The following is a 16,496-nucleotide window of genomic DNA, read 5'->3' as shown; positions in this document are numbered from 1 at the left end:
AAGGCGAGAAAATGAAATGATCAGTGCTTGGTGAATGCAGCCCTGAGTGACAGAATAGGCTTATCACAGATTTGTTGGAAGAAAGGTAATCAGTGAGACACTCTAGTACGTGGTTACAAAATGTACAGGCAACGTAGACTAAACCTTGCTGACAATGGAAGCTATACCTTTTGTTAAAGACAGCTTGAAAGAGAGACAAATGAATAAACTTCAAGTAATAAGGAGCCCTGCACAGGCTGAGAAATATAAGCTTTTATAGTAAGAACAAGGTATTTGACTTATATCCTATTATATTAGAGACACAAAAAGTTAGATGAGTTGAATTCCTCTCCCCTCCTGCCCCCGCAAAGGTGTTAACCTTTCTCATATGAGCTGCAAAGTTTTTTTTTAGACACATTTAGATTCACACTCTGACATTCTGCCATACTTCAGTGAATTTTTTCTGGAAATCAAATATGTCAATTTTATGTTTGAGGGAAACAGAAATAGAGACGTGCTTGATCTACCCTATCCCATGCACTCAGTGTAGTGGGTGGAAAAATGTGACCTTATCGTCTATGAGTATTATGAAGACCAAAAGTCCTCATCTCTTGAATGGCACTACATGTACTTCCTTTCTGTATGATTCTCTGTGTGTGTATGAAACAACTCAAGGAATTAAGGTGTTTTACCTATTTTCTCAGCTTTCATTTCAGCAATGGGACAACTGTCTTAACAATAAAAGCCTGCATTATCTCTTCTGTCTGAAAAAACCTCTTGTGGCTTTGATCTGATTGACAGTTCAGAGTGCAGCTATCAATTAAGCTATTACCTTTCAAGAAAAATATATTTTCAAAGTGCTTCTTACAGGTCTTTTGTTTTGGAGTTAAACCACAAAACCAGAGTTGGTAACGACTTTATATGCTGTAGATTCTCAGGTATAAAGGTGGTGGATGAATTAGACACCAATTTCAGAACAGGAAAATAGAATAAGTTCGTTCCTTTTCCTGTTGCTCTTGATTATTGCTAGCTGTCAAACCATCACAAAATTTAAAAGCCACAGTAAGTACTACAATATTAGTGGTTGTGTTTTCATCATATTTAGTGGTCTTCCTATCAGCTTCATGTACTAGTGCAGTTCACTGTCTGAAGGAGCATGAAGCCCATGAAAAGCACAGTTAGGAGTCTAAATTTTAGGAAAGCAAAATTCCAGCTCTTCAAGGAGTTAGTAAATAGTACACTGTGGGAAATGGCCTTCAGGGACAAAGGAGCTGAACAAGATCCACGGGCTTTTAAGGATGCTTTCTATAGAGCACAGAAGATCTCAGTCTCCACATGTAAGAAACTGGGCAAGGATGGCAAGAAATGACCATTGTTAAACTGTGACCTGCTGGTCAAACTAAAGAGCAAGTTGGGACTACACAGGAAATGGAAGAAGGGACAGGCACCGTGGAAGAGTATAGGGACATTGCCTGGCTGCATAGGGATGAGGTCAGGAAGGCCAAGGCACAGCTGGAACTGAACTTGGCAGGGATGTAAAGAAAAACAAGAAAGGCTTCTACAGGTACACTAACAAGAAAAGGAAAGTTAAAGAAAATGTAACCCCCTGATGAACAACAGTGAGGAACTTGTATCAGTGGATGAGGAGAAGGCTGAGATTCTCAGCAACTTTTTTGCCTCAGTCTTCACTGGCAATCCCTCACCTCCTAGCTCTCCTGTTGGTGGACCACAGGGTTATCTGAAAAGTTGCAATTGCATATCAGTTTGGTGAGTGCTGTTCTTTTTTGTGTGTTTGTTTAATATTTTCATCTTTTCATAGGACAGAAATGTTTGTCTTGTAATCCAAACAAGTATATGATAGTCTCTAGCATATCACTTCTTGGCTCTATGAAAAATGGTAGCTTTTATAGATCTTGATATAAAAGTTACTTATGCAAAATTACTTCAGGAAAAAAATTGTTGGTACTTTTTGTGAGTTGTTTTTTTTTGAGGGGTTGCCTTTTTTTTTGAGTTGTCCATTGTTTATTAATGCATAGCAGAATAACCATGGTGGTTGGGAAGCAGTTCCAAGTGAGCAGTTTCAAAACATGCTAATTTCATAAATCAGAAGTTTATGGAACCCATGTGTTGTTTGATAGGTGTGTGCAGAATTAACCCTTCTGTTGAAAATTTCTTGCTAAGTTAGGCTTTGTTGTATTGAAACAAAGGCAATCACAAGCCTCTGTACCAAATGGAATAAGAGCTCAGGTAGTGTTACAGATGTTCTATAATGTAAGAATGCCATTAAGACATTCAAAAGCAGATGTGAAAAAATGGAAGTTAAATTAGAAATGTCTGTATTCATCTAATTTGGTATGTTTAGTTTACCTCTCAAGGATGTGGTGGAATATGGGAAGGCTCTAAAATTCTGTGGTGGTGAGTCAGCTCTTGTGCAAGAGTTAGAGTTGCAATGTGTGCTTCAAAGGCATTTATGTTATTTATATTTCTCCCATCTCATATGCAAGTATTATTGAATAACAATATGTTATACTTTTTATTTCTGCTTCTATCACTCTTTTTGTATCATATCAATATAATTCACATAAGAAAATAAGGGGAAGAGTAAGATTAACTGACTAGTCAAACCATAAACAGATGCTAACCTGGACCTATAAATTCCATGTAAGTAGACCAACCTGAAGAATATTTCCTTCTTTTGAAGCTTGAGGGATGACTTTAGAGAGACATACTGGTCCATCTTCTGCTTCTGGAAGTTTTGATTCTACATTTGTCCTCTTATTTTTTTGTGGTGGTTTGGGGGGCAAAATGTTCACCAAAGCTGCTCTATTACTCCCCCTCTCAGATAGACAGGGAAGAGGGGAAAATATAACAAAAGGCCCATAATAAGATAAAAGCAATTTTAATGATGCAAAGCAAAAGCCAAGGCTGCACACAGAAGCAAAAGCGTCTTCCCATCCCTCCAGATGATGTTTTGGTCACTCCCTGGAAGCAGGGTTTCAAGACACATAGTGGTTGCTCCAGAAGACAGACACCATCAGTGAATGTCCTGCCACTTCCTTCTTTCACTCAGCTTTTATATCTGAGCTCACGTCATAGGGCACGTGTCCTGGTTTGAGGCCAAGCAGATCCTCTCTTGCCCCTGAGAGAGGCAAAAGAATGACCTTTAATGGATACTAAAAAGAAAGGTGTCTGAAAGAAGGCTGTAATAGTAGTATAGACAATACATTTGCATTTAGCAGGTGGAAGCCAAGCAGTGTTTCAGTACTGTTAAAGGATATGGCGAGAGAGGTTGATCACATATGGCAGTTTTTGTGGTTCAGGTTGGACTTTAGAGAAAATGGCAGTGCAACACTGGAACAAGTTGTGACGTGTATTTGTAGTCTTTCGACATTTAGCCAGACACAACCATGGCTAAGGGATTTTAATGTTTCAGCAGTTGCAGCTAGCGCAAGAGCAGGAGTGGCACAAATTACCTCCTTGGGTCTTGTAAAAATATGCTAAACAAAATTGTTTATGTACAATGATTTTGTTTGTTGTCAACTGAAAACTAAATGTTTCTATATTATCACACTTAGAAAGGGATCCATCTCCGCTTTCTCAGGTTAGGTCAGTTCTTGTGTGACAAGATGAAATAATAGTGAAAGCACTTCCCCCCCCCCCCCCTTTCTTTTTTTTCCTTTCTTGTTTTCTTTCTTTCTTTCTTTTTTTCTTTCTTTTTTTCTTTCTTTTTTCCCTGACAAGGTAAATGGGTACAGAAACTTAAAGAGGATGCATATCTTAGATATATTATACATATGTCATCATTCTGATAATAAATTACAGAAGTAGATAAGGAGCTAACAGAAGTCTTTGGGAAGATACAATGGTCTTGGATAGCTGTAGTTTGAGGAATTACTCTGGACAGTACTGGGTTGTCTATTACCTAAGTGAGAGTAAGAAAGAAGATACAAGACAACAAAAGTAATTGTCTTGAAAGGTAATAGTTTAAAAGATAAAAATAAAAATCACTGGAGATGTCAAAGGGGAGAATAATAAGCCAAGGAGCTATTTACCAGAGAGGCGCTTTTTTCAAAGGAAGAAAACAAATTAGAACATCAAACAAAGAACAAATCAAGAAAAATGAGGATGAGAAATGTTATTCAGGTGAATCAGTAAAAACTTGAGAGCCACTTTTCACTTTAGCTCTTGCGATTTTTGTCACTAGTAGGAATAACTGTAAATTCTAATATGGAAAGGGTGAATAAAAGATGCCATTTGTAGATCATTAGTTTCTGAGCTACAGCATGTTTTCATCTGCTTGTTTCTAGATGTGATTGCAGAAAATGGTATTTGCTCTAATTTTATAATTAAGATTTTGTAAGACTGTTGTGGTTAACCCCAGCAGTTGTCTTAGCACCACACAACTGCTCATTCTCTGCCTCTACGCAGTGGGATAGGAAGAAGACAATTGAAAGGGTAAACGTGGGAAAACTTATGGGTTGAGATAAGAACAGCTTAATAAGGGAATTAAAATATTGTAATAATTATAAAGAGGAAAATAACAGAGAGAAATAAAACCCAAGAAAGACAAGTAATGCAAATGAAAACAGCTGCTCACCACCAATGCCAAACCAGTCCTTGAGTAGCAGCCTTCTCATCAGCCTTCCACTGAGTTTTACTGATGAGCATGATGTCATATGGCATGAAATATCCCTTTGATCAGCTGGGGATAGCTGTCCCAGCTCTGTATCCTCCCATCTTTTTGTGCACCTCCTTGCTGGGGGGGGGGGGTGGTGTGGGAAGTGGAAAAGGCCTTGACTCAGTCTAAGCACTGCTTTCAGCAGTAAGTAAAGCATTGCTGTGTTAACACTATTTCCAGCACAAGTCCAAAACGTAGCGCAATGCAAGTTACTATGAAGAAAACTAACTCTCAGCCAAAACCAGTGCAAGAAAGCTAACGCAGTCAAGCTCTATGCACATTTCTGAGACTTGCAGCTTCATAAGGGTTTGTGGACTTTTTTGGAAATACTTTTTACAAAGAAAATTCTTACACCACATTGAACACCAATAAAAATCGGAAAACTGCATTTGTTGGTATGCCTGGTCAAATTCATAGAATTTTCCGTCTTCTTCCATGCCAGGTCTTTTCTTTTAATTTCTTCCACACTCCCTCCTTGAGTCATACACAGTGAAGTCTGTTTGACTTTCTTTGTGGTTTTAACATATGCTTCATTTTTACAGACGACGTGTTAGCAGATGTTGACAAAAATTTGAAAATAGTGGGAGAAGAAAAATCTAAGTAAAATGGAATCTTCAGATTAGCTTGGTTGAGAAGAGTCTGTGGGTTACATTGCTTCTTTTTTTTTTTTTTTTTCAAATGAATCCTGAACCTCTTAACATGAAGTAATTTAAATATCCTTTTTTTGTGATCTTCATTCATTTCATTGTCCTAAAGCAAACTTCACTCTCTGGAAACATCTTTATTAAAGCCATATGTTCTTTTCTTTCAAACTGCAGCTCACCACGGCCACCTTGGATGGCAAACTCCAATTGTTTATACCCTGATATTTGCCAGCCGGCAGAGCTTTGGCCGTGGTACTTGGAGAAAAATGACTTCTGGAGAGAAAGAAGACTGGTAACTGGCAATAGGCAAGCGGCAAAATATTCCATTTTAAATTGCAGGTTTCTTCTGACAGTTTTCTGCAAGTTCTTCAAACTATTCTCAGAGTTTTTCTATTGTATAATCTTACCTTTATCGCAAAAATAAGGGCAAAGGGTCAAGAAAATAAAGAAGCTACACCATCTGACTTTAGTCTAGCAAATCACCACAGAAGCTGCTTTCAAAGGACTTCAAGGGCCCTTAACTGTAGTGTAGTCTGTAGTGCTTTGCTAGCCTGAGACCACTTTACTCTAGATTGAAAATGCAGTTAAAATAACTGTTCTATTTTTAAAGCTAGACCTGTCTGTTACTAATTAATTGAATTAATCCAAAAGAGGGAATTGCATGTCTTTCTGAAATGCCTTTGTGGTTACTGCAGTGAGCACAGTTATTGTTTGAAGGAAGAATTTTACTGCTTTACCCTTTTGTCCACATTTTGTAAATTTCTTAGGAAATATATGAGAAAGACCTTCTCTTTAAAATGATACCTTTGTGCTACCATCTGATGTTATTAAAACAGATTTAAATGTAAGGAAATATTCCTGTCTTTCAATAATTGTTATTTAAAAACACATTGAGGTGATATGAAAATAAAGTTATGGGGGGAAAAAAGTTAACTTGTTGTATTCTTCCTAGTCTGCTTGTTCTGATCTTAGAAAAGATTTGTTAGGCAGCTGTTGTTTTAAAACTCTAGGTAAGATAGAGAGCATATATATGACTGGTGGAAGGAGAGATATATTTTTTTCTTTTCCCTGGAAAATTGTGTTGCCATTTCAGTTAAATTTTCCAGAACAGAATCAGTAAACATTACTGATCAGATTATTATTTGAAAAAAAAAAAGAGGACTTTAACATCAAACATTATGGGCCAGATCTCTTTCAGTGATACATACAATATTTAGTTTATGTAAATAAAAGTATTTCTTTACATTGTTTAGTTGCCATAGCAAATATTGTTTTGGAGAGCCTTTAGCTGGTTTTTGATAAGCAAAATCATATACACAACAGCAGCGTAGTGCAGCTAGATTGTATCAAAAGTGGCCTGGTACAATACAAAAAATGTGCAATAACTCACCTGAATATTTTTTTTTTGGTTCAAAATCAGATTAACCAAGAGATCACTTTCTATGCTGCACACTGGTACACTGCACTCATGGATTATCAGCAAGAATGGAATTTTTATTTCCACCTAGGAGATAAAGGAGATCCCTAGGATACTAGGGATGGAGGGCTTCAAACTTAATTTAGGTAACTTTCTCACCTGTGTTCTCTGGACTCCACAAATACAGAAAATAGTGTGGCAGATAGTATTTGCAAAGAAAGTGTTCTTGAGCCCTGAGTTACAGCTTACTTAGTACTGACTGACTCTTCTGAGAGTTTGAAACATATGTGAACTGTAATTTTTAATTAATATTCCTTTTTAAAGCACCATGTTTTTAAAACAGAAGAATAAGATGCTCAAGGAAGATGACACAGGAAAACTCAATGCTTGCTGCAAGCATGGATGTTGCAACAGTCCCCAGGGGACTGAATTAAAAGGGAAAGACTTCAATTTGCTAGATCTCCTACCTTCTAGGACTATTTGTTATCAGTCCCCAGACAACCATTGCGTATCCCAGTGCATTCTTTTAATCTTGGCTAGTTTGATCTCTGCAGGAGGAGCCCTTCAAATCTTCCAGTAGCTGGAAAGTTGTCTTGCAGAAAAGGACCTGGAGACATTGTCTGACAGCTGGCTGAACATGAACCAGCAGTGTGTTCAGGTGGCCTAAAAGGCCAACAGCATCCTGGCCTGTGTCAGAGGCAGTATGGCCAGCAAGAGTAGAGATGTGATCTTGCCTCCATGCTCAGCACTGGTGAGCCCACACCTTGAATACTGTGTTCAGTTTTTGGCCCCTTACTACAAGAAACACATTGAGGTGCTGGAGTGTGTCCAGAGAAGGGTAACAAAGCTGGTGAAGAGTCTAGAGAACAAGTCTTGTGAAGAACAACTGAGAGAACTGGGATTGTTTAGTCTGGAGGAGAGGATGCTGAGGGGAGACATCATTGCTCTCTACAACTACCTGAAAGGAGGGTGTAGTGAGGTAGAAGCATCAGGTGATAGGGCAAGAGGAAATGGCCTGAAATTGCAACAGGAGAGGTTTAGATTGGAGATTAGTAAAAAATTACTTACTGAAAGAGTGGTCAGGCATTGGAATAGGCTGCCCAGGGAGGTGGGGGGGTCAGCGTCCCTGGAGGTGTTCAAGAATCATGTGAACATAACACTTTGGGACATTGTTTAATGGCCATATTGGTGTTAGATCAATGGTTGGATTTGATGATCTTAGAGATCTTTTCCAATGAAACAATTCTATGATTCTATGATTATCTCTTTTCTTGAGGTGAGATAGCTGTCTGATGCTTTCTGTCTACTTTCACCAAGGACCTTTGCTGGGCAGAAAGCTCTTTGGGGTATTTTATCCATGTCAACAGCAGCAGCAGCATCAGCTGAGCTAAGACTTTCATTCTTTCAGGACCTGCAGATGTGCAGCTCTTTGGTAGTCCAAGAATTTGTTAACACTTTCTTTTCTCTGAGAAGTTGAGAGTGAATTTGCCCCATCACACAGGCACTAGAACCTTTCAAATGGAAATTCACTAAATTTTTTTTTTTGCTTCAAAAAAAAAAAAAAAAAGTGTATTTTTTTAATGTGTGGTGGGTTTTTTTCCCCCCCAGGCTCCTCAGAAATGCTTGAATGCTTGTGGTTTTGAGAATGGAAAACTTTAGCTGACACGCTTCCAGCCTGGCAAAATTAAGTGCTTAAAAGCAGGTTTTCTAATGGCAAGTAAGAGGCAAAAAAACAGTTGTGGATGATACCATCTAAAAATACTTGACTTTTAAATTTTCATATTCATTGTTTTCCTTCTGAGATCTGTTTGATAGAAGAAGACAGGAGATTACACTTAGTTACTGAAGTTACAGTCATAAAAGATTGCTCTCCAACATAATGATGTATCCACAGAAGCACTATGCCTTTGGTTTTACACAGGGAAACCTAACAGTTTATATTTTCAGTTGCTGGCATAAAGGCAAGACTAATTAAAATTGGGCAGTCATAGATGCAGATAGGGAGCTGGTTAGCTAATGCAGATAGTGTATTCAGCTATGAAAAAATCAACACAGTAAGTGCAAACATTTAACAGATCATTGTGAGGAATTTTAAGCATGCTTTCAGACTGCTTTGGGAAAAAAGTTACTATAGTGCATCTCCCAAATATCTTAGGAAAAATAAAGTCTGGCTTTCAAGTAATATGTGACCATGTATGAGGAAAGCTGTTGGCTGCAGAATAATCTAGTTTCATTAAATATTTACTGTGTCATTAAGCAGCACCTGTCCTTCCATATACTATATGTTGGGGAGAGGAGTGGTGTTTTTGTGACTTTCTGTGTGCTACTTTGTGGGGTACTTTCTTGGCTGAACATCTTCGAATCATAGAATCATAGAATTAACAAGGTTGGAAAAGACCTCAGAGATCTTCAAGTCCAACCTATCACCCAACACCTCGTGACTAACAAAACCATGGCTTCAAGTGCCATGTCCAATCCCCTCTTGAACACCTCCAGGGATGGTGACTCCACCACCTCCCTGGGCAGCACATTCCAATGGACAATCACTCTTTCTGTGAAGAACTTTTTTCTCACCTCAAGCCTAAACTTCCCCTGGTGCAGCTTGAGACTGTGTCCTCTTGTTCTGTTGCTGGTTGCCTGGGAGAAGAGACCAACCCCCACCTGGCTACAACCTCCCTTCAGGTAGTTGTAGAGAGCAATAAGGTCTCCTCTGAGCCTCTTCTTCTCCAGGCTAAGCAACCCCAGCCTCTCCTCATAGGGCTTGTGCTCAAGGCCTCTCACCAGCCTCGTTGCCCTTCTGTGGACAGGTTCAAGAGTGTCAATGTCCTTCTTAAACTGAGGGGCCCAGAACTGGACACAGTACTCAAGGTGTGACCTAACCAGTGCTGAGTACAGGGGCACAATGAGTCCCCTGCTCCTGCTGGCCACACTATTCCTAATGCAGGCCAGGATTCCGTTGGCCTTCTTGGCCACCTGGGCACACTGCTGGCTCATGTTCAGCTGGCTGTCAACCAGTACCCTCAGGTCCCTTTCTGCCTGGCCGCTCTCCAGCTACTCCAACCCCAGCCTGTAGTGCTGCATGGGGTTGTGGTGGCCAAAGTACAGCACCCGGCACTTGGACTTGTTAAATGACAGCACGTTGGACTCTGCCCATCTGTCCAGCCTGTCAAGGTCCCCCTACAGAGCCCTTCAATCCTCTAACAGATTAACACCTGCTCCCAACTTGGTGTCACCTGCAAACTTACTAACGGTGGACTCATCTAGATCATCAATGAAAATATTAAAGAGGATGGGTCCCAGAACTGATCCCTGGGGGACACCACTAGTGACTGGCTGCCAACTGGATGTGGCACCATTCACCACCACGTTCTGGGCTCGGCCCTCCAGCGAGTTCCTAACCCAATGCAGTGTGGTCCTGTCCAAGCCATGGGCTGACAGCTTGGCCAGGAGTTTGCTATGGGGGACAGTGTCAAAGGCCTTGCTGAAGTCCAGGTAGAATACATCCACAGCCTTCCCCACATCCACCATCTCTTGCCAAATCTTCTACCAAATGTTTCAGAATTCTTAAAATGGATTTGCACAGTAGCTTGGTCTGGTGTTTTAAAAGTCAGCATAGGGGGAGCAGCCAGCACTGTTCTGTTAAACGCTGTTTGGATTAAGTGGTTTGCAAAATAGCAGGTACTACCCATTCAATGTGGAATGAAAGGAGTGATGGTAAACTTTGGGTTGCACTGTCAGGAGGAGGGGAAGAACAACTCCATGAATGAATTTTGCTTTCCCTTGGACTTTTCCATATCTTTAATTCACCATGAAATAAGTGTGCTTTGGATGTATTCTTCAAAACTATATTGCTTTCTATTACACATGATGATTGCATTTACATACACAGTAAAATGCTCCTGAAATATCTGGAAGAAGTCAGTGGCACTTAATATTTTCTGCCTTCCATTATTCTGTCATGTAATAATACCCAATCATTGTTTCAAAACAGTGCTGTGAGTTATGTTTTTCTTTTTAAACAATGAACAGTTCTTTTTGTCTTATGGTAATTTATTTCAGGAGAAAAATAGCAACAAAAATTGTATGAAGCAATTAGAAGAAAATCTGGGCTATGTCTGATAAATAAAATTTGTGATGTGATATGATGTTCTTATTAATATAGTTTAGGTTGGCTTGCTTCAATGCATGAGCAGCAGTTCTAAAATAGAAGCCAACAGAAATGGAAATTTTCTTGAAATTCTTGCAGGTTTAATAGAGTAATCTTACTTAGAGTAATCTTACTTAAGAACACAAGGTATTACTTTTTATTTTATTGCCCAAATAGTAGCAATCCAGCCTCAGAAGAAAGATGAACCCTTGAGAATTGACATCCAATGACCACCCTACTAGCCCAAAACATTTACTTCTAAATTATTCTTGTTAGATGTTTGTCTAAACTGTTCCCCAAAACTTCTGGTGACTGATTCCACAGCCTCTTAAGATGGGATATCCCTGTGGTTCAATTTAAACCCATTACTCTCTGTCTTAATCCATTAGGCACAGCAGATAATTCATTGCCTCCTCTTTGTAGCAGTCTTCTACACCCTTGGCAATTGTTACCATATCTCCCCTCACGCTTCTATTTTAAGTAAAGGCAGATTTTTCAATATGGCTTCATAGGCCATGTTTTCTAGACCACAGTTAATTTTTATACTTTCTCTAGTCCCTCATTCTCCTTTCTGGAAATGCTCTATGGACTATGACAGTGCTGTGTATGTAGGCTGAATGCATGGCTTGGTGCATTTTAAATAGGACACCTGTAAACTGATATTCCACTGTGATGCTGAATTTGTCTACAGCTAGGTGGCATTACTGTCTCACGTTCACCCCCTAGATTTCCAGCATAATTTCAGTTAATTTTTCCAACTGGCCAATGTTACACTGATCCAGTGCTTTGAAATATCTCCAGCCCCTCCTAATTTATTATTGCCTGCAAATTGGGAAAGTAATGATTCTGGATGGTGGAAGAAGTCAACGGCCTGCTGACTTGCCTCCTCTGTTACCTATTGCACTGCAAGGAGGGTGTTCTTATTTCAGTCACTCTAGATGGGGGCAGGGGGAGATTCTATTAATCTGTGAAGGCAGGGCACTTCAGCTATTACTGATTTTATCGAGATCAACAAGAGTGTCATTACTACACCACAGTGCAGATTTCTTGTTCTTTAACTCATCAGGATTTTGTGCAGATGCATTAATCCCCTGCTGTAGGAAAAAAATGAAAACATTATTCATGCACATACCCTATATGCACAGGCATGGGCTCTGTAATGATTTGGTGGCCTGACTCTTTTGTTAGGTTCAAGGAGATTCTTACCATGAGAAAGGCATTTGGCCCTTTGACCAGAGGTGTTAATCACAATACCTCATATTTGGTTTAGACATAATCTTTGCTCATTTTCAAGGAGCCATTCCTATTTGCACTGATAGAATTAAGATGAGTTAACTCTCTGACTTTTCTTCCTTCTAAAGGTATTAAGGTAGGATCAAATGCTGCAGTCTGGCTGTGTTGATTCAGGCTTGAGGAATTCACATCTTTTGTAAAGGGGTAGGGGGAAAAAGTAATTGCTACTCTAATTTTTCAAGATAGAATTTTCTGATTTTTTATGCAGCTTTCATGTAAAGGTTACAGTGCAGGACTGGCTATTCTAGCAGACCTACTGGAAGCTTCCAGCTGCTGTTTCTCTCATTAGCTGTGTCAAGTACAAGGACCTTGGCTATTATTGCATAATATTTCTCTGAGCAGTTGAACTTACAGAAGAAAAGAATTATACATTTTGGCCAGAGGAAAAATGTAGATTATATGAAGTAACCATTTTCTCCCTTCTTTCAGGCTTTTCATGTGGCAAATAATTGCAATAAAAGAAAGGATAAAAGTTAACCTGATTTTGCTGCATCTTGTTTTAATTTTAAAACAAGACAGGATTTCAAAGTTCTGAGCATTATTAAAGTCCTGTTAACCCATTTTTCCCCCCCTAGTTTCTACATGAAAGAAGACTTCCAGTCATCTACAAGCATCACACAGCATCTTTCTGCTTGGGGGCTGTGATGAGGACAGTCAGGCTGCACTTAGCTCCTACAGGGAATAAGATTGCATGCTGCCAAATCCTTAGGGCTCATTCCATTATTTTAAGCCAGAGTAAGATGGTAAATACTACAGCATAGATACAGGCCCAGATTCAGGGTTCACTGGAATACTGGTCAAGTCCTTCCTATTTGTTTGTAGAGTCTATAACGGCAAATGCATCCTAGGGCTGATGTGGAACGTGAGCTGTGAAAAGTAACAGCACATAGTAAAGCAGCTGTGATTCTGCTTCCATCCTTCTGCGTAGATATCTGCCAAGATGCCTGGATTAAGCACTTTTTGTTTTCCCAAGACAGCACCTGCCCCTAAACTTGCTATTTAAGCTTTCACTTTGGAAGTAAGAAACGTCTGTATATAGTTTAGTCTCCCACAATGCCCAGAGGTATCTCATTTTACCAATTTGTAGACAGGACTCACAAGCAGCTACCAATCCCTGGGGAGAAAGTATTGCCTCATGTCTGTGCACACTGACTAGCTGACCCCAAAACTGTTTCTTGGGGGATGATGCTGATTTCAGGTGGTAACGATCCCAGAAAGGAGACCAGAGGCTGAAAATGTTCCTGGCCCAAACCTACACACTTGGCTAGGGTTACACCAGGGCTGAGTTTGGCCTAGTGAATATGAAACACAGTCTCCTCAACTGCAGATAAAAGACATCTTGAGGAAAGGAAATAGAACCTGAAAAAATGAATGAAATGCCTTCCACCATGTGTAATCCTGGGCTATGAAAAATACAGTTGGAAGGAGCTTTTTTTCTGTCCTCTAGTTGAAACCACTCTGATCAGTGGTCTGTCATGGTCCTCTTTGATCCCACCCATGAAGTCATAACAGAATATATTCAATGGAAGCATGATGTGGAGCTGTGGGATCCAGTAAATGCCAATTGCCCTCTTCTGTCCGAAGAGGGAAGTGTGATTTCCTTTTGCTCATTAATCCAAAGACTTTTTCATCCACTTTAGTTTTCTGATTTAGTTTTTGTAAACTAAATGGAAATTGCTTGAGAAAACAGACTTGTGCAATAAGATAGTTATAAAAATATGTCAGGCTTAATTCAAGAGACGTGGCAATGTGTTATTATTATTCTTCTTTAAAAAATATTTTATGCTTTTGCACATAATCTTCTTTAATATGTGACAGCTAAGTACTTTCTAAAATGATCTGAGTGATGAGAACAATTGGAATAGTGATTATACATGAATACATTGATTCATGTGATTCATGAATACACTGATTCATCAGTCTATAAGGGTGACATGAAAACAAATATAGTTGGGTGGAGGAGACTGGAGGGTTAAGGCATTTTTCCTCAAAGTGTGGACATTCACTAAGAGCAATGAAATTGTTGCAGTCTTTATGTATATCATAGTATACACACACCATCATTATCCTACATACTCCTTGGGCAGACAGACTGGAAAAACATATTAAAGTTAATGAATGACAGACAACTGGAACACCCACCAACATCCCTGTGCATTTTATGTTTATTCTATGAAGTCAATAGTATGTTAAGAAGACACCTATAAAAATGTCATTAGGAAGGGAAACAGCTTTCCAACAGAGGGGAATCATTAAGAAGCGTGAGGTGTCCACTTGTGGTGTTTAGAATAAACCTTTATTTAGAATAAACCAAACCAGGTTGGAAGAGACCTTCAAGATCATCGTGTCCAACCCATCAACCAATCCAACCCACCCAAACAGCTAACCCATGGCACCAAGTACCCCATCAAGTCTCCTCCTGAACACCTCCAATGATGGTGACTCCACCACCTCCTTGGGCAGCCCATTCCAATGGGCAATCACTCTCTCTATGTAGAACTTCTTCCTAATATCCAACCTGAACCTCCCCTGGTGCATCCTGAGACTGTGTCCTCTTGTTCTGGTACTAGGTGCCTGGGAGAAGAGACCATCATCCGCCTGTCTACAACCTCCCTTCAGGTAGTTGTAGAGAGTGATAAGGTCACCCCTGAGTCTCCTCTTCTCCAGGCTAAGCAATCCCAGCTCCCTCAGTCTTTCCTCATAGGGCTTGTGTTCCAAACCCCTCACCAACTTTGTTGCTCTTCTCTGGACTCATTCCAGCAAGTCAACATCCTTCCTAAACTGAGGGGCCCAGAACTGGACACAGTACTCGAGGTGTGGCCTAACCAGTGCAGTGTACAGGGGCAGAATGACCTCCCTGCTCCTGCTGGCCACACTGTTCTTGATGCAGGCCAGGATGCCATTGGCCCTCTTGGCTGCCTGGGCACACTGCAGGCTCATGTTCAGCCTGCCATCGACCGGTACCCCCAGGTCCCTCTCTGCCTGGCTGCTCTCCAGCCACTCTGACCCCAGCCTGTAGCACTGCATGGGGTTGTTGTGGCCAATGTGCGGAACCCAGCACTTGGATGTGTTAAATCTCATGCCATTGGATTCTGCCCATCTGTCCAGCCTGTCGAGGTCCCTCTGCAGAGCCTCTCTACCCTCCAGCAGATCAACTCCTGCTCCCAGCTTGGTGTCGTCAGCAAATTTACTGATGATGGACTCAATGCCCTCATCCAGATCATCAATAAGGATGTTAAAGAGCACAGGGCCCAGAACTGTTCCCTGGGGCACACCACTAGTGACTGGCCACCAGCTGGATGTGGCACCATTCACCACCACTCTCTGGGCTTGGCCCTCCAGCCAGTTCCTAACCCATCGCAGTGTGCTCCCGTCCAAGCCATGGGCTGACAGCTTGGCCAGCAGTTTGCTATGGGGGACAGTGTCAAAGGCCTTGCTGAGGTCCAGGTAGACTACATCCACTGGCCTCCCCACATCCACCAGGCGGGTCACCTGCTCGTAGAAGGAGATCAGGTTGGTCAGGCAGGACCTGCCCTTCCTAAATCCATGCTGGCTGGGCCTGATCCCTTGGCCATCCTGTAAGTGCTGTGTGATTGCACTCAGGATGACCTGTTCCATGATCTTGCCTGGCACTGAAGTCAGGCTGACAGGCCTGTAATTCCCTGGCTCATCCAACCGGCCCTTCTTATGGATGGGCACCACGTTGGTCAGCTTCCAGTCCTCTGGGACCTCGCCAGTGAGCCAGGACTGCTGGAAAATGATGGATAGTGGCTTGGCCAGCTCCTCTGCCAGCTCTCTCAGCACCCTAGGATGAATCCCATCTGGTCCCATGGACTTGTGGGGATCCAAGCTGCTAAGGAGAGTTCCAACCACCTCCTCATGGAACATAGGGAAACTGTGCAGCTCCCTGGCTCCTTCTGCCAGCTCTGCAGGCCAGCTGTCTGGAAGACGTTCTGTCCTTCTAGTAAAAATTGAGGCAAAGAAGGTGTTAAGTATCTCTGCCTTTTCCTCATCCCTTGTTACAACATTTCCCTCCATGTCAATCAAGGAGTGGAGGTTGTCCTTTCCCTTTTTGTATTTATAGAAGGACTTTTTGTTGTCCTTCACAGTAGAGGCCAGTTTAAGCTCCAAGTGTGCTTTTGCCTCCCTAATTTTCTTCCTACAACACCTAGCAACATCCTTAAACATTCCGTGGGTTGCCTCCCCTCTCTTCCAAAGGTGATACACCCTCTTTTTTCCCCTTAGTTCCATTAAAAGTTCATTAACCATCCAGGCTGGCCGTCTGCCCCGGTGGCTCATCTTCCGGCAAATTGGCACAGCCTGTCCCTGAGCCTTCAA

The 16,496-nt window shown here is 41.1% G+C and overlaps 1 protein-coding gene across 1 annotated transcript in view; it reads left to right on the top strand.

Moving 5' to 3' along the window:
- WDR27 (WD repeat domain 27) overlaps positions 1 to 6,216 on the top strand; it is a 120,213-nt gene extending 113,997 nt beyond the window's left edge. The window contains exon 24 of the mRNA XM_068153534.1: positions 5,476 to 6,216. Coding sequence (XP_068009635.1) covers positions 5,476 to 5,523 — 48 coding nt within the window. The 3' untranslated portion in view covers positions 5,524 to 6,216. The remainder of the gene's footprint in view (positions 1 to 5,475) is intronic.
- Positions 6,217 to 16,496: the final 10,280 nt, after the last annotated feature.

This window comes from Melanerpes formicivorus, unplaced genomic scaffold (assembly GCF_026170545.1).
Source record: "Melanerpes formicivorus ecotype bairdi unplaced genomic scaffold, bMelFor1.0.p_v2 SCAF_2, whole genome shotgun sequence".
NCBI classification, from domain to species: domain Eukaryota; kingdom Metazoa; phylum Chordata; class Aves; order Piciformes; family Picidae; genus Melanerpes; species Melanerpes formicivorus.
The sequence above is the reverse complement of the archived record's forward strand: the minus strand, read 5'-3'. Positions and strand labels throughout refer to the sequence as shown.